Source organism: Nomascus leucogenys, chromosome 13 (genome assembly GCF_006542625.1).
Source record: "Nomascus leucogenys isolate Asia chromosome 13, Asia_NLE_v1, whole genome shotgun sequence".
Classification (NCBI taxonomy): domain Eukaryota; kingdom Metazoa; phylum Chordata; class Mammalia; order Primates; family Hylobatidae; genus Nomascus; species Nomascus leucogenys.
In genome coordinates, this window is record NC_044393.1 from 16,836,145 (window position 1) to 16,858,989 (window position 22,845).

Consider the following 22,845-nt stretch of genomic DNA (forward strand, 5'->3'; position numbering starts at 1 on the left):
TGACATAATTACATCTGTTCTTCCTAAATTCCTCCCAGACGCCCTGTTTTTCTTTTTTTTTTTTCTTTGAGGCGGAGTCTCGCTCTTTCTCTCAGGCTGGAGTGCAATGGCGCGATCTCAGCTCACTGCAAGCTCCGCCTTCTGGGTTCATGCCGTTCTCCTGCCTCAGCTTCCCTAGTAGCTGGGACTACAGGCGCCCGCCACCACGCCCGGCTAATTTTTTGTGTTTTTTAGTAGAGACGGGGTTTTACCGTGTTAGCCAGGATGGTCTTGATCTCCTGACCTCATGATCTGCCTGCCTCGGCCTCCCAAAGTGCTGGGATTACAGGCATGAGCCACCGCGCCCGGCCCCAAATGCCCTGTGTTTCTATGTGTCCAAGTTTCTGCCATCTCCAGATTCTCTGGGCCTCTGACAGCATGTTGTCTTTCACGTGGTTTTCCTGTCCCACCTTAGAAGGAAGAAAGTCTCTGGGGCTAAAAATACAGGTCCCCACCTAGAAATGACTAGATAGAGTAACTCTAAATCAGCAGTTACAGGTTGGCTCTTGTTGATGGGCTTTGTTTGTTCCAAGAATATACTTTCATCTCCAGAATGATTTAATAAAACTTGAATTGCTAACCATTAAAAATCAACATGTTGGCTAGGCGCGGTGGCTCAAGCCTGTAATCCCAGCACTTTGGGAGGCCGAGGTGGGTGGATCACCTAAGGTCAGGAGTTCAATACCAGCTTGACCAAAATGGTGAAACCCCATCTGTACTAAAAATACAAAAATTAGCCCGACGTGGTGGCGTGCACCTGAGTCCCAGCTACTTGGTGGGCTGAGACAAGAGAATCACTTGAACCCGGGAGACAGAGGTTGCAGTGAGCTGAGATCGTGCCACTGCACTCCAGCCTGGGTGACAGAGCGAGACTCCGTCTCAGCATGTTTACGTTAAAATTTGGAATTCCAGCTTCTGGAAAACTGGCGATCCGGCCCCTTTGAGCCTGCATTTTTACACCCTGGGTAGGGCTGAGCCTTGGGTGCCACTGGGTGCAGGGCGGGGCTCCATGCGTGTTTCAAAATCATCGTACTCTGTGTATATGTGGCGTCTCTCTCTCCTTTGTCCCCAGCTACTGCTCCTCAGCAGGAAGCGGATGCTGAGGTGAACACAGAAACACTAAATAAGTCGTCCCAGGGGAGCTCCTCGAGCACACAGTCAGCACCTTCAGAAACGGCCAGCGCCTCCAAAGAGAAGGAGACGTCAGCTGAGAAAAGCAAGGACAGTGGCTCGGTGAGGATCCCCCCGTGCCTTTGGCTAGTGACATCTACCCTTTGTGTCAAGTGGACTTAGGACCCCCTGTCTGCCGCCCTGAAAGTTCCATGTTGTGGGAGGCTTAACAGTGTGCCAGAATTTCCAGTGGATGTGTGGGAACATGTATCCTGAGCCGGTGTGTGTGGGACCTGGCAACTGCTCCCCAGTACTCTCTCCTGGGGACCCTCAAAAGTGTAGAATAGTGTTGCCCAGGAGAACTTTCTGCGATGATGGAAATGTTCTGTACCTCCCGTCCAGAATGGTAGCTGCTAGCTACATGCAACTTTTGAGCACTTGAAATGCAGTTAGTGTGACCGAGGACCTGATTTTACAGTTTTATTTAATTTTAATTAATTGAGATTTCAGTAGCCACATGTGGCTAGTGGCTGTCCTATTGGGCCACGAAGGTTTCACCTCCTTGTTTGCCAGGGTGTGATGTATGTGACATTAATGGTATGCAAAGACTATTTTCATGAGTATATAGTTTTTTACATTTTTAGTCATTGTAATTGCGTATTAGGAAAAAAATCATTAGACTGTCAGTTAAAACACGTTGGTTTAACTGATAGTATTACCTAGTCAGAGGCTAGCATGAATTAAAAGTGGACTGATAGAATTTTGAAGTAATGTACTTTCTCCTTGGATATGGCAAAAATCTGGAGGGGGGGTCTGTTAGTGAGTGGAGTTTAGGAAACAGTGAATGTTCTAGGGTAGAGTGAGGGGCCATCCTGGTGCTGCATTCCAGCCTGTTCAGTGTGGGAGATGGTACCTGGGGTTTGGCTACCTGGCCGCCCTGTGCCCATCACTCCCACCTGACCGTGCCAGGCAGAGGACACTGAGATGCTTTGGGGGCAGCGATGAGCACCCCCATGACTCCCTGGATTTCCCTGTTGGGACAACATTAGCCTCAGTGCCTTGAGTCCATCTTTTTCTTTTTGTATTTCTAGACCCTTGACCTTTCTGGCTCCAGAGAGACGCCCTCCTCCATTCTCTTAGGCTCCAACCAAGGCTCTGGTATGTTGCCCCCTGGTGGGCGAACGGTGCTTTCACATTTCAGATGGGCAGATGGGGAGCCATTTTGTCAGGGAGAATTCGAAGGGTTTATTCCAATGGTTTCCAAACGATTATGGATCCTTAGGGGTGCCTGGGGTGGGTCAGTGGGGGTGAGGGGGTAGCTGAGCATGTTAACTTTCAGGTACCTCTTCAAACTGATTGGTATTACCTATTGTATTTACTGGGGATCCACATAAAACTCCATTTGGACAGAGAGTTCTGTTGCTGACCTGGGGTAGGGTAGAAGTGCATTTGGATTGGGAAGTTGTTTTTTTTTTTTTCTGTCTCAGGGAAATGAGAACGGTAAATGACACTGTGTAAGATTTTATTCTGAGGTTCTGACACCTGCATATGGTGGATGAAGGCACTCAAGCCTTTGAGAATTGAAGGCAGTGCTTAGGTGGATGATCCTTCTGTTAAATCCTTTCCTTTTGGAGAATAACCTGGCAAGCAGATTTGGGGAAATTTTCTGAGACTTGACATCTAGGGTTTTTCTTCTGTGGGGTTTGAGCTGTCTTCCTTCCCTAGCCCAAAGAATCTTTTTCCTGCACTTTCTTAAAGCAGTTTTGGGTCATTCCAGAAGGGTTCGGAGAAGTTGCCTTCCTGGTGGAAGACAGTTTTACTTCATTCAAGGTTTTTGCCTGGCACCACAGCTCCAGGACCTTTCTGCCTGATGATTTTTTTTTTTTTTTTTTTTTTTGAGACAGAGTCTTGCCCTGTCGCCCAGGCTGGAGTGCAGGAGTGTGATCTCAGCTCACTGCAACCTCCGCCTCCAAAGCTCAAGTGATTCTCCTGCCTCAGCCTCCCAAGTAGCTGGGACTACAGGGACACATACTCGGCTAATTTTTTAAAAAATTTTTTATAGGCCGGGCGCAATGGCTCATGCCTGTAATCCCAGCACTTTGGGAAGCTGAGGCGGGTGGATCACGAGGTCAGGAGTTCGAGACCAGCCTGACCAACATGGTGAAACCCCGTCTCTACTAAAAATAAAAAATTAGCTGGGCGTGGTGACATGTGCCTGTAATCCCAGCTACTTGGGAGGCTGAGGCAGGAGAATCACATGAACCCAGGAGGTGGAGGTTGCAGTGAGCCGAGATCGTGCCACTGCACTCCAGCCTGGGAGACAGAGCGAGACTCTGTCTCAAAAGAAAAAAATTGTAGAAACAGGGTTTTGCCATGTTGGCCAGTTTGGTCTTGATCTCTTGACCTCAAGTGATCCTCCCGCCTCTGCCTCCGGAAGTGCTGGGATTACAAGCGTGAGCCACTGATGATTCTCTTGAGCTGAAAAGCAAACATTTCATTCCACTTCTGCATATTGAGTGCATGGAGGAAGAAGTGATGTCCATTGTTAGGGGCTGGGACAGTTTCCCGAAGGGGCTAGGCCTTGAAAGTTGGATGGGATTTGGGGGCATAGTCAGAGGGAGTAATATGAGCTTGCTTTAGGAGGGAGGATGTTAACTTGGCATTAAATATGACTGAACCACCTATTGAAAAAGCAACTCCCTCTTCACTTCCCCTTGTAACAGGCTCAGTTTAGTGCTAAGATGTCTTTAGCATCTCTCATATTTCCTGATTCTCTTTTTAATAAAGACTGAGCAGACTCTAGATTTTAGCAGCATGCTCCCCACCCTAGAACTTTTAATTTAAGGTTTTCATTACATTCATTTTTAGAGTTGCCTTTGACTTAACAGCAGATTTTATTGGTTTTGTGTTTTTTGTTGGTTAACAAAGTTTATTTATTTACCTAAGTTACATAAGTTTAAAATAAAAACATGAACTAAGCAATACGTAAGAGGACCATGGATGTGTCGAAATGGCACAAGTGGTGTGAGGAAGGTCCAAGTTAAGGAAACACCATTTCAGACAGAGGGGTGCTGTTAAGGTTTTGGAGCCTCAAAGTGGCTTGATTGAAATGGCATCTGAGAAGATGAATGATGCCATGGTAGGATGAATCTGGCAGGAGTCTGTTGGCGGTGTCAGGAGGGTGGCATACGGGAAGGTAGTTGGGAGAGGCATCGTATTCCATTCCGAGCTGCAGGAGTATTACCTAGACCAGGGTCAAGAAACTTTTTCCATAGAGGGCCATTCAGTAAGTATTTTAGGTTTTGCAGGCCACATGGTCCCTGTCATAGCTGCTCGCCCTGCCGTTGTAGTGTGAAAGTAGACATAGATAATATATAAACAAACGTATGCCTTGTGCCAATGAAACTTGAATTGCAAAAACAGGCATTGATCTGGCCATAGTTTGCTGACTCCTGACCTGAGGCACACCGTCCCAGGGAGTGGAAAGGAGAGGAGGCAAGAAGCCCCAGTAAATGGTGGGAGGAAGAGGGGGGCGAGCAGGGGGAAGAAGGGGCAGTTTTTCTGAATAAGGCAGATAAATGCCTGTTTTCGTGGAGTTTCAAAGGAAGTCAGAAGAGCAGCTGTTGGTGCTACTGAAGAGCATGAAGCACTTACACACCTTATCATGTTTATTCCCAATGTCTGTGAGAGCATAGTTAGTATTTCCATTATACAAATGAGCAAGTTGAGGTCCAGAGACATTAACTCAGATGCCCAAGTAACTCAATGAGTAATTATGAGAGCCAAGACTTAAGTTCAGATCTCTCCAGACTCATGCTTTGAAAGATGGCTGGGTGGGATTTGGGGGCACAGTCAGAGGGAGTAACATGAGCTGACTTTAGGGAGGATATGAACTTGGCATTAAATATGACGAAAGCACCTACTGAAAAAGCAACTCTCTCCACTTCCCCTTTGAACAGGCTCAGTTTGATACTGAGATGTCTTTAGCATCTCTCATATTTCTTGATTCTCTTTTTAACAAGGACTGAGCTTTGCAACCATATGCAACCAACTGAGCTTTGCAATCCAGACTCATGCTTGCAACCATATGTCAGGTATACTTGGGCGGACCCCTATAAAATTGCTTTTGTAACTCAATGACTGAGTAATGGCACTTGTGTGTGGCTCTGCTAATAAGGCACTGATCTCTAGGAAACTTCAGGGTGCAGATGTGGCCTTTTTTTCCTCATCCAATTCTTCTAACTCTCTTGTTTCTATACCTCCCTCCTTCCCACCTCCTTACCCAGCTTAATTTCCATGCAGTACCATTGCTAATACAACCCAGTCTCCCAGGCCCTTCCTGTTTTCCTAGCATGTCCATTTGGCAAAACACCCCACCTTGGATGAACCTCAGCTTTCCACCTTTGATTTACCTGCACCTGAGCCTCAGTGCTTAACTGGAGAATGTTACACAAGAACACAAACTTGTCTCATCACACACGCAAATCTGGGTCACTAACCTTAGAAGCAAAGATTCTCTTCTACCTGATCATCTTTCCAATATCTGTTTTTCTTTTATTAATACTTTTTGTCCTCAGAGACCTGTGTTCTTTTTTAATTTTACTTTTTTGAGACAGGGTCTTCACTCTGTCGCCCAGGCTGGAGTGCAGTGGCATGATCTCGGCTCACTGCAGCCTCCACCTCCTGGGTTCAAGTGATTCTCCTGCCTCAGCCTCCTGAGTAGCTGGGATTATAGGCATGCACCACCACACCTGGCTAATTTTTGTATTTTTAGTAGAGATGGGGTTTCACCATGTTGGCCAGGCTGGTCTTGAACCCCTGACCTCAGGTGAGCCACGTGCCTTAGCCTCCCAAATAGCTGGGATTACAAGCTTGAGCCACTGTGCCCGGCCCGGCCCTGTGTTCCTTTTTTTTTGAGACAGAGTCTTTGCTCTGTCACCCAGACTGGAGTGCAGGTGCGTGATCTTGGCTCACTACAACCTTTGCCTCCTCAATTCAAGTGATTCTCCTGCCTCAGCCTCCTGAGTAGCTGGGATTACAGGTGTGCATCACCATGCCCAACTAATTTTTTGTATTTTTAATAGAGACAAGGTTTCACTGTGTTGGCCAGGCTGGTCTTGAACTCGTGACCTCAAGTGATTCACCCGCCTTGGCTTCCCAAAGTGCTGCATTACAGGCATGAGCCACCGTGCCTAGCCAGAGGCCTGTGTTGTGACCTCAATTTTTTTTTTTTTTCATCAGGATTCCATCGTCCATGATGGCGATTTCTCAAGTTCTCTGCTCTGTTTTGGACCTCCCTGTATCTCTGCCTGTGTCACCACCCCTGGGCGCTCAGGGCTGCTCCTCTGCCCTTTGCAGGGCCTCCATGGTGTGCTCTGTCCTTCCCTCCTGCCATTCAAAGGCATCTGCATTCTTTCAGCAGCCAGATTTTTCACTCTGTACTGCTTTTCTTCCTAGGCACTTAAATATCCTTATCTATCTCCAAGTGCTTTCCTTGACACCTTGCATCTCCAATAGAACGTTCTGTGACAATGGCCATGTTCTTACATTTGCATTGTCCACTATGGTAGCCACTAGCCACATGTCGCTGCTGGAGCCTTGAACTGTGGCTAGGGCGACTGAGGAATGGAATTTAACATTGTATCTTATTGTAGTGGTTACCATATTCAATGGCACAGCTTAAGACCTGTCCTGTCTCCTTCCTCAACCCAGTTAGATGTCTCTTCAAGGGTTGTTATTTTAGAGCTAGGGTGCACCTGTAGTCCCAGTTACTTGGAGAGGCCAAGGCAGGGGGTTATTGAGCCTAGGAGTTTTGAGGCTGCAGTGAATGCCTGTGAATAGCCACTGCACTCCAGCTGGGCAACAGAGTGAGACCTCATATTTAAAAAAAAAAAAAAAAGTTGTTTCATTTTTGTCTCCATTTCCCTTTCTTTACACACTCCGCTGCTGATATGATACAGTTTCTATTCTGATACTCCACCATCCCCCTAAGCCATTAACAGTCATGGACATTATTATTATTATTATTATTATTATTATTATTATTATTATTATTTGAGATAGAGTCTTACACTGTTGCCCAGGCTGGAGTGCAGTGGTGCAATCTTGGCTCACTGCAACCTCTGCCTCCCAGGTTCAAGTGATTCTCCTGCCTCAGCCTCCTGAGTAGCTGAGATTACAGGAATACGCCACCACGCCCAGCTAATTTTTTGTATTTTAGTAGAGATGGGGTTTCACCATGTTGCCCAGGTTGGTCTCAAACTCCTGAGCTCAGGCAGTCCACCCGCCTCGGCCTCCCAGAGTGCTTGGATTACAGGCATGAGCCACCAGGTCTGGCTGACATTTTTAATTCTAAATGTTGTTTTGAAACCTAATAGACAGGATCTTGCCTTGTTGCCGAGGCTGGCCTTGAACTTGGCCTGAGCTCAAGCAATTCTCCCACTTCAGCCTCTTGAGTAGCTGGGATCACAGGCATGTGCCACCGTGGTCAGCAGCGGAGACTTTTTTCTTAAAAGACGACCAGATTGGCTAGAATCATGGTATCTTCATGTCAGAAAGGGCCTCCTCTCCAGGGTTTGGATAAAGATTGAGGTGCACCCAGGGCTACACTAAAAGAGATTTAGCCCTGCATTTAGGTCAGGCATGGTGGCTCATGCCTATAATCCCAGCACTTTGAGAGGCCAAGGTGGGCGGATCATTTGAGGTCAGGAGTTGAAGACCAGCCTGACCAACATGGTGAAACCCCGTCTCTACTAAAAGTACAAAAAATTAGCTAGGCGTGGTGACACACCCCTGTAATCCCAGCTACTCAGGGGGCTGAGGCATGAGAATTGCTTGAACCCAGGAGGCGGAGGTTACAGTGAGTTGAGATTGCGCCACTGCATTCCAGTCTGAGCGACAGAGTGAGACCGTGTCTCAAAAACAAGAGATTTAGTCCGACATTTAGGACTTGGAAAGAGGCTGAGCAGAGTCACATCAGCACAGTGAGAGCACCATGGAGCCCATGGTCAGAAAATGGCAGAAAAAGTGCGTTTTGTAGTCAGTGCCGCAGTGATTCTGAGAGTGTGAGTGAGAAGCTGCAGGGAGGCTGCAGGGGTCTGTGCGGGAATGCAGCCTTCAGTCTTTTCAGTCTTCCTGATTTTCTCACCAAAGCAGTTTGTGTTGACAGGTCACGTCAAAGCAGAAAGACTTACTTAGTTTTGATCCCCTTCTAATTAATTCCTCATCCATCTCACTTTACTTCTGCCAGCACTTGCTTTCTGGTGACAGCGCACGTGACATATCTAGAAGGAACATGGGTTTTAAAAACATCAAGGCTTCTGAGCTATTTATGTGCATCAGGTACTAGGACAGTACATCTAAGTTTAGTTGGAAGAGAGAGAATTTTAGTTAGGGGTATGAGCTCCCTTAGTGTGTGGGCATGGTTCTCTCCTGTTCGTCTTTTCATTTTAAGCTTTTAGTTAAAGCTATATATGCATAGAGTTGCAGAGAAGAAAATAGTTCAGGGGAAAACTCTTCCTAGTTCCAGTTTACACTGCTCATTCTGGTCCTCCTGTTACCTCCTTACTAATAAATAATGTACTTGCCTATACCTCTGTTTCTTGACTTTATCTTTGGATATTGTTTGTTGACTTCCAGCTTTAAAAGATGAGAGTTATTCTCCTCTTCCTCTTCCCACACTACTGAGGTTACTATTTTATGTGCTACCTTGCTCCAGTGAAACACTTGCCTCCTTAGCTCTTTTGTTCTGTCTGCTACAGACAGTATCTCTTGACCCCTCTTTTGGCAGCCCATCTTCTCCTTACCTCTCCCACCCCTGTCATAGCCAGGCTTCCCACCTGTCCTGTGAGTTTCCCATTGTCAAGGTTGAGAACATGTGCATTCTGTTCCATAATTGCAGTTAAGCCTCACTCTTGTCTGTTGGCTTAGTCCAAAAAGTTGCAGTGTGACAATTCTTACTTATATGATTATGACCATATCATTCATGGCAGAGTCACATAGTGTACTGTGATTATATTTCCATTCTTTTATAGCCTTACTTTTTCCTGGAGTTTCTATTTTTTCTTTTGATCTTACTTTCAATTGTTTTCCTATGAAACTTCTCACTGTATCATCTCTTTGATTTCAGAGGTGATTTGTTGGTGTGCTACCATCATAGCTGAAAATTTAGCTTACTTGCCACCTCATCTGGAGCCCCTTCCTTAGTCCTCCTCATCACGTGTGCCTTCTCCATCCTCTCCTCCCTATTCTGTTATCACTGTGGGCAGTTGATGAGTTATTGCCTCAAATCGTCTGGCTTTCTCGGGTGCTGCCTTCAACCTTAGCATGTTTCTAGTGCCTGCCTCTGTTTCCTATGGTTGAATTAGGCTATTGGCAGAGCTAGTGGTTCTGAGAATTTGTGGCTTACAAAATGTTGAGTTGCTTTTATGTCATTGTATACCTTATTTCCTACCTGTAATGCTGTGCTGTGTCCAGTGATGCTGTTTGTGGTTTGATATGCATTTTTAAAGATACTTAGTCTCCTGTGCTTGCATTAAAGTTGGACAATGGTGACATGAATGAAGGTGCCATCTGGTTCTAATAACAGTAGCCTGTTGATGAACAAAAATAGTAAGCACTTGGGGTTGTGCGGAATTGCAGCTCTCTGACAGACTCTGAGGCTACCTGTGCTATCTCTTCAGTTAGCAAAAGGTGTGACAAGCAACCTGCCTATGCCCCAACCACCACAGACCACCAGCCGCACCCCAACTACCCCGCCCAGAAGTGTAAGTATGACCCTGTCTTACGAAAGCTGCCGGGGCTGCTTCCTGGCATGCAGAAGGCTTGTTCTGTGTGTGTCCGTGTGTGTTTTTCTTGTGGGTGTGTCTTCTCCTGTTCTTTTGAGTCGTGGGTCTTCCTTTGCAACGTTTCTTCTTTGCTGTGCCTCTGGTCGCCATCACAAACCGCATTAGGAAATGAGAGGGAGCATGTGGCCTGGCTTCTTGACGGAGATCGTCCTCGCTCTTTTCATAAAGGGTCCTAGATGAACACCGATTCCCTCCTGTGGTGATTGGCTATGGCAGCCAATGTCCCGTGTCCTCTCCATATGAGGAGTGAGGACCTGCAGATCCCTCCATTGGCCAGCCTGGTTCTGGGAGAGAGATACTGAACTCAGCTTGCCCCTGGTCCTATTTCTTCCAGTACCCGCTGGTGGTCTCTGCCCTCACCAGAGCTGGAAGGACTTGATGGGGTTTGACGACATCACTGTAGGATTTTCTCCCGGACGGGGATGACCAACTGCATCACTTCCCAGAGTCCTTCCGAAGAACTAAAAGCATAGGTGTGGGGGCTAAGGGAAGAAGGCATAAGAAGGCAGATTGAGGATTGTTAAGAAGACTCCGCCCTTGCCCCCAGCTCTGCCTACCATAGTATTGCTCCCTTTTGGTCACTGATGCACGTGACTAAGAAGAGTTCTCTCCTGAGTAACTACATGACTTTGGAGATCTTTGTCATTCTCTTCACTGCTTATCTTCCAGAACTCATGATTACCCACGCATGCCTTCTTACCAGGCAGTAAGAAATGCAGCCCCCCTAGGTAGTAGCATGGTCCCCTCCTTGGCCCACTCCACTCTTGCCCTCAACCTCTTTCAACCAAACATTATCACCCACCTTAAGAAATTAAAAAATAATTCTGTCCCAGTCTGTCTGAACTTAGTAAATGATCCAGGATGTGATGGGATCTTAGGGCTTGGCTGGAAGGTTTCTCCAGTCAGCCATCTAGCAGAGCCTGCAGACCTGGGCTGTTGGCTAAAGTGCTCTTCAGACACCTCATTCGGCTCTTCCTTCAGCTTCTTCACTTATTTCTGACTCAGTCACTACTCAGCTCCTTGTCCATGTGTCCTTGAAGCCATCCTAGGTCTTACTCTGATTCTGAATCCTTCAGTCACCCATAAGGTTGTCCTTACCGGGAGTCAGTGGGTGTGTGTTCCCAGGTGGACTTAACCATTCTTCTCCTTTATGATCCTCTCCCTTGGGTGGACAAGTGTGATTTGGTTGTAAGTCCATTTTTCAAGTTGCCTATACATTGATAAAAGAAATCCCACTAACGGAAGTAGACTGCATGCCAAATTTCAGTGTCTTTCTCCAGGGGCCAAGGTTGGACCCAGAAGTGCATGGGGTGCTTGGTGTCGTTCAGTGATGTAGTAAGGGTACACGGTTCCAGACACGGCACAAGAAATGCCTTCCTTGGCAGTTCAGTACCTTTTCCACAAATCTTTATTCTCCGTGAGCATGACACCCTACTGTTTTTTCAACCGGCTGTTGTTAAATCCTAAAAAATAAGTTGTTCTACCTTTCTGTTCTACAGACCCACAGATGTAGGGCAGTCAGCGGTGGCAGTGTTTGAACCGTCAGTGGGGAGGGGAAGGTGGCTTCCTGTGCAGGAGGGGCAGGTCAGATTGCAGGATAGTTATGCTCAGGCGCAGGTGTGCAGGCGTGCTGAACACATTGGTTTTCCTCCTCAGACCATTCGCGGAGTAATAAATCCAGTTGGAGCGGCAGCGATGAGAAGAGGGGATCGACACGTTCCGAGCACAACACCAGTACCAGCACGAAGAGCCTCCTCCCGAAAGAGTCTCGGCTGGACACCTTCTGGGACTAGCAGTGAATCGGGACACAAACCACCCACCCCATTGGGAGAAAAACCCAGACGCCAGGAAAAGAAGAAACAACAAAGGCAGGAGAACAGCCACTTTCAGACTTGAGAATGACAGAACCCTCAGTTGAGCCTGCGCCCCCGGCGCGGGGGCTGCTACACTACAGGACACCCGGCTTTGACTGCAGACTGTTCACCCACACGAGCCCTGTGCTTTTGGTGTAAATAATGTACAATTTGTGGATGTCATTGAACCTAGAGGACCTTCCCCTTTTTATATTTGTATTAACTTATAAAAAAAAAAAAAAAGAAAAACAATTAAAAAAAAAAAACACCAACCAACCCCAACAACAAAAAGAATGTTTTGGTATTGGAGAAGGGATGGTCAGTTAGCCTGTCTGTCACACGATGGAATGGATGCTGGGCCCGGGGACCACTTTCACACTCACGTCCTCATCCTTGGATATCCAGGGGAGGGCGAACCGTTTTCACTCGTGTGTCTGTAGACAGCATGTTGGGATCGGGAGTTTCGGCACGGACTCTATCCCATCAAGCCGTTGACTCCTTTCAGCTACTGCGTTACGACGTTCCTAAAACGCAAGCTCTCCGGACCAGATAGACACAGGGAGAAGCTAGTTTATTTCATGTGATTGAAATGATGACTCTACTCCTAAAAGGGAAAAAACAATATCCTTGTTTACAGAAGAGAAACAGAAACAAGCCCCACTCAGCTCAGTCACAGGAGAGAACATAGAAAGTCTTAGGATCATGAACTCTGGAAAAAAAAAAAAAAAAAAAAAAAAGAAATCTAATTTTTGCTTTGTGGTTCCTTTAAACACACTCACACACTTGGTCAGAGATGCTGTGCTTCTTGGAAGCAAGGACTCAAAGGCAAGGTGCACGCAGAGGACGTTTGAGTCTGGGATGAAGCATGTACGTATTATTTATATGACGGAATTTCACGTTTTTATGTAAGCATGAAACACAGGCAGTATGAGAGAAAGCAAGGCCCATCATGCTGTCCGTACACTACGTATGCTGTAGAGCCATTTTGTATGTTGTGTAAAACAAAAAGCATTGATGAAAAAGCAAAAGGTGATGTATGTATATGAGAAAATTAATTGTACGATATCATTCCAGTACGTTTTGTTGTACATTTTAGTCTTGTTTACTTTCTCTTCATTGTTGATAAGAGGATGCGAACTGTACAGTTTCCAGCTAGTTACCCATATTAGAGAAGAAATAAGAAGAGAGTATTAGAAGAAAACAGGAGAGAAAGAACATTTGTGAATTGCAGTTGTCAAAAAAAAAAAAAATAGCCTAGCTGGCCTTATTTGTGAAGCATAATTGCTTTTAGCATATGGAAGTATTTTTTCACATTTTCTTTGTATAAAATTTGTATTAAACTTAAATATCTTTTTGATGGTGGTGTTTCTTTGTGACTGAGCCAGTAGACTCACACTATATGCTTTTTTGGGTTTGCCCGTTCCTTCCCCCCTCCCCCAGTTTTTTCAGATTTCTTTACCTTTTTTTAATTAAACTGTTTTGGAAAAATGCCGTGGTCGTCCTCGAATTTGCAGTTTTCCATTTGGTCGGGATGGCTGTGTCAGGTTTGCACGACCAAACCCAGAAGGGGCCGTGAAAGGTCACGAGCACCCCCCACAGCCAGGTGGTGGGCACACTGGAGAAAATGGGCCCTAGTGGGTGCTTCCCAAGCCAGTCCTCGTCAAACAGTTGGGAGAGGAGGGAGTTGTCTTCTTGAAGCCCGTAGGGAGGCCGAGCTAACAGGCCTTGCATGGGCAGCAAGGATCCCAGCCCCTCGCAGGTGCCCTGGTCCATGGCTCTGGGCCTGGCTGGAGGTGCACAGGGTATGAGTAGAATGAAGCCGGCTTGAAAGGCTGAGGTTTGGTTTCCTGGGCAGCAGTGTTCCTTCTCTGCAATCCAGTAACTCCCCAGAAAAGATCTCCACAAACCCCTTCCTGTGCCAAGGGCCAAGACATGACATGTCTTGGCAGGGGGGGTTGGCCTGCATGGGTATAAATTCATTTGTGCCAGTCAGCAAACACGCATCGTGTCAGGCACTGCCCAGGCACTGAGGATCCCATGGTGCCATCAAGGAGTCAGGTCCCTGCCTTCAAACTTGCATCCTAATGGGGACAACAATCGCTCAGTTACTCAAGTATTATAGGGGACCTGTCATGAGCCATGCACAATTTCAATTACTGGGGACAGATGGTGAGCAGGGCCCAGGAGCCCTGTCAGGGTGGGCCTCTCATTCTTTACAGGAAGACAGACTGTCTACAAATTATTTTTATTTTTTGTTTTTTTTGAGACGGAGTCTCGCACCGTTGCCCAGGCTGGGGTGCAGTGACGCAATCTCAGCTCACTGCAACCTCCGCCCCCTGGGTTCAAGCAATTCTGGTGCCTCAGCCTCCCGAGTAGCTGGGGATTCAGACGTGCACCACCATGCCTGGCTCATTTTTTTGTATTTTTAGTCAGAGACGAGGGTTTCACATATTCCCCAGGCTGGTCTTGAACTCCTGACTTGAAGTGATCTGCCTGCCTCAGACTCCCAAAGTGCTGGGATTACAGGTGTAAGCTATGGCACCTGGACTTTCGCCTTTTTTGGGACAGAGAGTCTCCATTGCCCAGGCTGGAGTGCAGTGGTGCGATAGCTCGCTGCAAACTCAGCCTCCCGTGTTGAAGCAATTCTGCCTCAGCCTCTCGAGTAGCTGGGATTACAGGCGCCCACCACCCATACCCGGCTAATTTTTGTATTTTTAGTAGAGATGGGGTTTTCGCCATGTTGGCCAGGCTGGTCTCGAACTCCTTGTCTCAGGTGATCCACCCACCTTGGCCTCCCAAGTCTTTTTTTTTTTTTGAGACGGAGTTTTGCTCTTGTTGCCCAGGCTGGAGTGCAATGGCGCGATCTTGGCTCACCTCAACCTCTGCCTCCCGGGTTCAAGCGATTCTCCTGCTTCAGCCTCCCGAGTAGTTGGGGTTATGGGCATCCACCACCATGCCCAGCTAATTTTGTATTTTTAGTAGAGATGAGGTTTCTCCATGTTGGTCAGGCTGGTCTAGAACTCCCAACCCCAGGTGATCGCCTGCCTCGGCCTCCCAAAGTGCTGGGATTACAGGGGTGAGCCACCGCGCCCAGCCTCCAAGTCATTTTTTTAAGTGAGAAGAATGTTAGCTTCCCGTTCCTGGGCATGTGTGTGCACCTTCCCTCTGTTGTCTCATTTCATCCTGAAGACCAGAGAGAGGAGGGGCCACAGCTACGAGGGCTCATCCATTGTCTTCTTTCAGCTCCTGCCTTTCTTGTCTGGACTGCACTCTCTGCTCCTTTGACCTGACACCCTCTTCTGTGGCTGGCACCTGATTCTTCAGATGTCACTTCTGAAATAGCCACCTGCCCACTGGCCCATCATGCCCTCAATGTTTTCTTCATATCCCTGAGCAAAGGGTGTGGGGTTTTATAACTTCTCCTATGTGTCCCAATTGAATGTGAGCTGGGTGAGGGAGGTGCTATCTCTGTTCCCTGCTGTGTCCCCAGGGCTTGGACACAATGAAGGTCATGCGGCTCCTAAGTAGCGAGCAGCCAGCAGCTGGGATCTTAAGCAGCGAGTAGCCAGCAGCGCAGCATTCAAATGCGGAGGCCACCTTGAGGTGTCCCACTGCACCCCCATCCAGCCTCTGCCTCAACCTCCCTTAGAAACAAAGACATCCAGGGAAGTGGCTTGCTTACTCGAGGATAGAGAAATGGTTGCTTTTAGTTTTACCATTCATCTGACCAGGTAAAACAGCCACATGACTCAAATCTGAAGATACGCAAGGGCCCATAGTATAAAGCGTCTCCCTCCCTGCTACCCTGGTCCCCTCCAATCCCCCTTCCCACATAGTCCTCAGGGAGAGTCTGCATTTACAAACAAATGCAGAGACATTTTTCTCTGTTCCTTTTTTTTTTTTTTTTTTTTTTTGAGATGGAGTCTCGCTCTGTCGCCCAAGCTGGAGTGCAGTGGTGCAATTGAGAGGTGACAGCGTGCTGGCAGTTCTCACAGCCCTCGCTCGCTCTCGGCGCCTGCTCTGCCTGGGCTCCCACTTCGGTGGCACCTGAGGAGCCCTTCAGCCCACCGCTGCACTGTGGGAGCCCCTTTCTGGGCTGGCCAAGGCCAGAGCCGTCTCCCTCAGCTTGCAGGGAGGTGTGGAGGGAGAGGTGCGAGCAGGAACCGGGGCTGCGCGGTGCTTGCGGGCCAGCTGGAGTTCCGGGTTGGCGTGGGCTTGGCGGGCCGGCACTCGGAGCAGCCAGCCGGCCCTGCCGGCCCCGGGCAATGAGGGGCTTAGCACCCGGGCCAGCGGCTGCGGAGGGTGTACTGGGTCCCCCAGCAGTGCCAGCCCACCGGCACTGCGCTCGATTTCTCACCAGGCCTTAGCTGCCTTCCCGCGGGGCAGGGCTCGGGACCTGCAGCCCGCCATGCCTGAGCCTCCCACCCCCTCCATGGGCTCCTGTGTGGCCTGAGCCTCCCCGACGAGCGCCACCCCCTGCTCCACGGCGCCCAGTCCCATCGACCACCCAAGGGCTGAGGAGTGCCAGCGCACGGCGCAGGACTGGCGGGCAGCTCCACCTGCAGCCCTGGTGCAGGATCCACTGGGTGAAGCCAGCTGGGCTCCTGAGTCTGGTGGAGATGTGGAGAACCTTTATGTCTAGCTCAGGGATTATAAATACACCAATCAGCACTCTGTGTCTAGCTCAGGGTTTGTGAATGCCCCAATGGACACTCTGTATCTAGCTACTCTGGTGGGGCCTTGAAGAACCTTTGTGTTGACACTCTGTATCTAGTTAATCTAGTGGGGAGGTGGAGAACCTTTGTGTCTAGCTCAGGGATTGTAAACGCACCAATCAGCACCCTGTCAAAACAGACCACTCGGCTCTACCAATCAGCAGGACGTGGGTGGGGCCAGATAAGAGAACAAAAGCAGGCTGCCCGCGCCAGCAGTGGCAACCCGCTGGGGTCCCCTTCCACACTGTTCTTTCGCTCTTTGCAATAAATCTTGCTACTGGGCACTCTTTGGGTCCACACTGCTTTTATGAGCTGTAACACTCACCGGCAAGGTCTGCGGCTTCACTCCTGAAGCCAGAGACACCACGAGCCCACCGGGAGGAACGAACAACTCCAGACGCGCCGCCTTAAGAGCTGTTAAACACTCACCACAAAGGTCTGCAGCTTCACTCCTGAGCCAGCGACACCACGAACCCACCAGAAGGAAGAAACTACGAACACATCTGAACATCAGAAGGAACGAACAACTCCAGACGCGCCACCTTAAGAGCTGTAACACTCACTGCGAGGGTCTGCGGCTTCATTCTTGAAGTCAGTGAGACCAAGAACCCACTAATTCCGGACACACAATCTCAGCTCACTACAACATCCACCTCCCCGATTCAAGCAATTTTTCTGCTTCAGCCTACCAAGTAGCTGGGATTAAGGGCACCCGCCACCATGCCCAGCTGAGTTCTGTATTTTTAGTAGAGACAGGGTTCCACCATGTTGGCCAGGCTGGTCTTGAACTCCTGACCTCAGGTGATCTGCCCGCTTCAGCCTCCTAAAGTGCTGGGATTATAGGCATGAACCACTGCTCCCAGCCCCCTTTTTCTACATAAATGATAGCATTTGATACACACTCTTCTGCCCTGTCCCCTCGCCCTGTTTTTTTTTTTTTTAAACTTAATCTGAAGCCTTGAGTATTGATCCATATCGGTGCAGTTCAAGAGCACCTCCATCCATTTTTAGGGGTGTGATGTCTGCTATGTGGACACTGGATAATGCATGTGGCCAGCCCCCAGCTGGTGGACATTCAGATTGTCCCCAAACTCTGGCCATGGCAAACAGCCCTGCAGTGAGCACCATTACGAAATGACTCCCCAGGCTCCTCTTAGCTGCCCACTGGGGTGGTTATTCCACTCTTTGTGCAGCTTGGAAAACTGATACTCAGCGGTTACATGAATTTGGAGGGGTCAGGTTTTTAGTTGCAAATAACAGAATCCACTCCACCTAATTAGAACACTCTCTAATCTGCTTACTTCTCAGGCCACACCAGTGGGTCAGTGAGAGGCCAGGTAGGAGGGGAAGGGCTTGAAGGTTCCAGTTTGGGTTGAGCGTTTTCAGAATGAGGAGAAGAAGAGGGAGATGCAGTGGGGTCTGGTGAACCTGGCAGAAGCTACCAGGTCCTTGATGGTTTCCTTTGGCAATGACCGGGACAGGAACTGGCTCAGACCTTTTCATGCAGTCCAGCAAGCTTGCCATCTGGTGGCCATAGGCAGAACTGCAGCCTGCAGAGAGCTCTGGCCCACTGGGGACAGCGAGCGTGTGGGCCAAAACCCGGCATTCTGGAGACAGGTGTTCACTGAGCTCTCTCTCTGAGTCAAGTCCTCAGTAGTGACACAGTAGTGAACAAAACAGGTTCGGTCTCTGTCCCTATTGATCTGACACTCTCACTGGGAAGCAATTTGATACCTGTATGCATGTAAGATAATCCCAGGTGGGCTAGATGCGCTGAAGGTAAATAAAGCTAGGCGGGTAGGGAGATGATGTGATTGGGAGCCCTCTCTGAGGGGCTCACCGTTCAGTAGAACCTGAAGGGGGTTTCTTACTGAGGGGACTGAGCCCAATTATTTTATTTATTTATTTTTTGAGACAAGGTCTTGCTCTGTCGCCCAGGCTTGAGTGCTGTGGCGACATCTCTGCTCACAGCAACCTCTGCCTCCCAGGCTCACGCGATCCTCCCACCTCAGCCTCCCGAGGAGCTGGGACTACAGGCACATGCCACCATGCCCAACTAATTTTTTAATTTTTTTGTAGAGATGGGGTTTCACAATGTTGCCCAGGCTGGTCTTGAACTCGTGAGCTCAAGTGATTCACCCGCCTTGGCCTCCTAAAGTGCTGGGATTATAAGTGTGAGCCAGCGTGCCTATTTTATTTATTTTGAGACAGAGTCTTGCTCTGTTGCTCAGGCTGGAGTGCAGTGGCACGATCTCGGCTCACTGCAACTTCCACCTCCCAGGTTCAAGCAATTTCTGGCTAACTTTTGTATTTTTTGTAGAGACGGGGTTTCACCATGTTGGCCTGGCTGGTCTCGAACTCCTGACCTCAATGATCCACCTGCCTTGGCCTCCCAAAGTGTTAGTATTACAGGCATGAGCCACCACACCCAGCCGACTGTCCATTTTAAACTATACAATCGAGTGGTATTAATCAGAGTTGAGTTTTCCAAAGGTCAGCATTTAGCTGCCACCTTCGTATCAGGGTACATCAGAACCCCATCTATATTCTTATTTTCTTTAGAGAAGCAAAGGTCACCTATATTCCTCCAAGTGTCGCTGATGTGGGCCTGCCCCACGTGGGGCTCTGTGCTGAGGCTTTCCATGCTGTAATCCTTTGGGTTTTGTAATAACTCCCTACATGGAGCAGGCCCTCGTAATGGGCCCATTCTCCCAATGAGGCAGCTGAGGTTCAGAGAGAAAAAAGTGACTTGCTCAAGATCACACAAAATGTCACTGTGGAGCCGGGACTCAAACCAGTCTGCTTACTTCCCAAGCCAGTTCAGTGAGTCATCAGACAACACTGCCCCAGTCACAACTAGCCCTTTGTGTGTGACACTGTGGTGAGTTTACAAAATGACTCCCCAGGCTTCTCTTAGCTGCCCACTGGGGTGGTTATTGCACTCTGTGCAGCTTGGGAAATGGAGACTTGGGGAATACATGAATTGGGAGGGGTCAGGTTTTTAGTTGCAAATAACAGAATGCACTCCAGCTAATTTGAGCAGAAAAGGCATTTGTTAAAGGATATTGAGTGGCTCACAAATCCCTGGGAGGGCCAGAGAGATGGGTTAGGAGATTGCACAGCCACCAACAATGTCCAGATTACATTGCAGGACCTTTGTGTTAAGACTTCCCACATTGGCCAGGTATGGTGGCTAACGCATGTAATCCCAGCACTTTGGGAAGCTGAGGCAGGCAGATCACCTGAAGTCAGGAGTTTGAGATCAGCCTGGCCAACATGGCGAAACCCTGTCTCTATTACAAATACAAAAATTAGAGGGGGCATGGTGGTGTACGCCTGTAGTCCCAGCTACTCAGGAGGCTGAGGTAGGAGAATCACTTGAACCCAGGAGGTGGAAGCTGCAGTGAGCTTTGATTGTACCACTGCACTCCATCCTGGGTGACAGAGCAAGACTCCGTCTGGAAAAAAAAAAAAAAAAAAAAAAAAGACTTCCCACATCACGGTCCCATTGGGCTGAAACACTGTGACTTTCTCTAGTGACGCTGGGCACAACCCTTCTGCCTCCCTGCCAGATTGGATTCCATGCATCAGAATCCACTTCCATTGCTTTCACATGCGGATGCATCTGGATTGGCTGAGCCCAGGTCCCATGTGGGTGCATCTGATTGACTGACCCTAAGCACCATTTAGGTGTTGTATTAGTCCATTTTCACATGGCTATAAGGAACTACCTGAGACTGGGTAATTTATAAAGAAAAGAGGTATAATTGACTCACACTTCTGCAGGGCTGGGGAAGCCTCAGGAAACTTAGAATCATGGCAGAAGGCAAAGGGGAAGCAAAGCATGTCTTACATGGTGGCAGGAGAGAGAGTTCAAAGGGGGAAGTGCCTTACTTTTAAACGTCAGATCTTGTGAGAACTCACTATCATGAGAACAGCAAGGGGGAGATCCGCCCTCACAGTTCAATCACCTCCCACCAGGCACCTCCTCTGACACATGGGGCTTACAATTCGAGATGAGATTTGGGTGGGGACACAGGGCCAAACCATATCAGGGGTATTTGATTGCTGAGCCTGGGTGCCACCTGGGTGTATGTGATTGGTTGAGCCTAGGCCACATAGCTAACCTTCTAACCGCAAGGGAGGCTGGGAAAGTGAGATTTAAGCCTCTTCTGATGCAGACTCATAAGCTGGGAAAGTGTTCAAACAAAAGGTCTCGTGTGGACAAAACGATGACAGTACCCACTGCAGAACTGTCCAGGGTCTCTGTCAGCCAGGTCAGTTGTAGAGAGCAGAATTCACCCAACCAGTTTAAGCACAAGGCATTAGTAAGTGCACTGGTCAGTTCCGTGCCAACCTGGCTAGGCTGGAACCACAGTTCCCAGAATCCTGGCTCTCGAGTGGTTCCCAGTTAGAGCTGACCAAAAGAGGAGCTGTGTGAGATTTCCAGGGCTGTAAGGAAGCCACAGCCTCCACTGTTGCAAGGCAGCTGTGGTTAGATGTGGGACAGACAACTGCAGCGGCACCAGCAGGCTCCAGCTTGCCCTTGCTCTCCTTCACTCTGCGTCCAGGTCATCTTCCTGACTCCTGCATGTCAGCACCTGGCCTGTCACCAGCCGCTGGGCTGCAGAGGCCACAGATCCCCATTGAGTCCTCTGAACTTGCCCCACAGCTTCTCAAATCACCTTCTTGGTGACTCCAGATCCCTCCTCAGACCCCTGCTTCCCCAGCTCCTCCGACAATTGTGTAAGGTCTAATACCCATCATCTGTGCATGACTTCTCCCAAACTCATGGGCTCGATCTCACTGAAGCATTAACAGTATTTACAAGCCAGGCACGGTGGCTCATGCCTGTAATCCCAGCACGTTGGGAGGCCGAGGCAGGCGGATCACTTGAGGTCAGAAGTTCAAGACCAACTTGGCCAACATGGTGAAACCCCCTCTCTACTAAAATACAAAAATTAGCCGGGCGTGGTGGCAGGCACCTGTAATCCCAGCTACTCGGGAGGCTGAGGCAGGAGAATCGCTTGAACCTAGGAGGCGGAGGTTTCAGTGAACCGAGATCGTGCCATGGCACCCCAGCCTGGGCAACAGAGCTAGACTCTGTCTCAAAAAACAAACAAACACAAAACAACAAAAACAAACAAACAAAAACCCAAAACAGTATTTCCAGACTTACATGGAGGGCTGAAGAAACCTATCAGGTCTGAGCTTCCAGGAAGCCACCGAAGCCACCGTGCAGGACTGGGCTGCAAAGAAACAGATGCACCGAGGCCAGAACCACGCTGGCCCTGGGCTGGTCCACACCGACACGTGCAGTCACCTTTCTCCCCACTTAATCCGTACCAAATGCAGCCGATGGGTGGAACCTTGAACATATCAGATGCTTGGCTGAATACAGCCTGAGGAATAAGTTGTTTTTTTGTTTTTTTTTTGAGACAGAGTCTCATTCTGTTACCCAGGCTGGAGTGCGGTGGCGTGATCTCGGCTCACTGCAACCTCCGCCTCCTGGGTTCAAGCGATTCCCGTGCCTCAGCCTCCTGAGTAGCTGGGATTATAGGAGTGTGCCATCACGCTCGGCTAATTTTGGTAATTGCAGTAAAGACAGGTTTTCACCATATAAGCCAGGCTGATCTAGAACTTCTGGCCTCAAGTGAGCCTCCCATCTCGGCCTCCTAAAGTAATGTGGTTACAGGTGTGAGCCATTGGACCCAGCTGATTTTTAATTTAGTTCAGAAAACTACACCAGAAGGATGATCAGATGTTGAACAAGCCAGTTCTTATACATGTGACCGGGGATCAAACCCATGCTTTGCCACCTGGTCTAGGGCTCTAATCTGCCCAGGGCACTCATTTCAGATTGTGGTGTTAATGGAAAACTGCGGCCTTCCTGGTCCCACAGATAGCATAAGCCTGGGCCAGTTGGGTACTACAAGCTTTATTAAGACAGCTGAGTACTGACCTTGGTTCACTTTGATGAACCCGAGGAGAAGGAAACTTCATTTACATACACAGCACCTGTTGTGCTCCAGGCAATTTATGCACATTGCATCCTAATGACCTGCATTTTGCAGCAAAGGACATCAGGTCCAGAGGGAGTGAGGCTACACAGCTTGTGCGTAGCCGAAGCGGGACTTGAACCCAGTCTAATGACACAAAAAAATGCCTGCTTTTAACCATGACTATATCTTTGTCATCATTGGAGAGACTTTTGTATAAAAGCCACAAGTTAATTATTAACTAGGGACTTATTCTTCACTGAGCCCTGTTTCAGGTGCTGGG

At 48.6% G+C, this 22,845-nt stretch overlaps 1 protein-coding gene across 33 annotated transcripts in view; it reads left to right on the forward strand.

The window, feature by feature from the left end:
* The window catches only part of ZMYND8 (zinc finger MYND-type containing 8), a 149,092-nt gene extending 135,887 nt beyond the window's left edge, over positions 1-13,205 (forward strand). For 22 of the 33 annotated variants that reach the window (XM_030826663.1, XM_030826684.1, XM_030826669.1 and 19 more), the window contains 4 exons: positions 1,112-1,272; positions 2,241-2,307; positions 9,831-9,914; positions 11,652-13,205. In XM_030826663.1, the coding sequence (XP_030682523.1) occupies positions 1,112-1,272; positions 2,241-2,307; positions 9,831-9,914; positions 11,652-11,788 (449 nt within the window). In that variant the 3' untranslated portion in view covers positions 11,789-13,205. The remainder of the gene's footprint in view (positions 1-1,111; positions 1,273-2,240; positions 2,308-9,830; positions 9,915-11,651) is intronic. The other 11 variants (XM_030826683.1, XM_030826690.1, XM_030826672.1 and 8 more) reach the window with 2 other exon arrangements.
* The last annotated feature ends 9,640 nt before the right edge of the window (positions 13,206-22,845 follow it).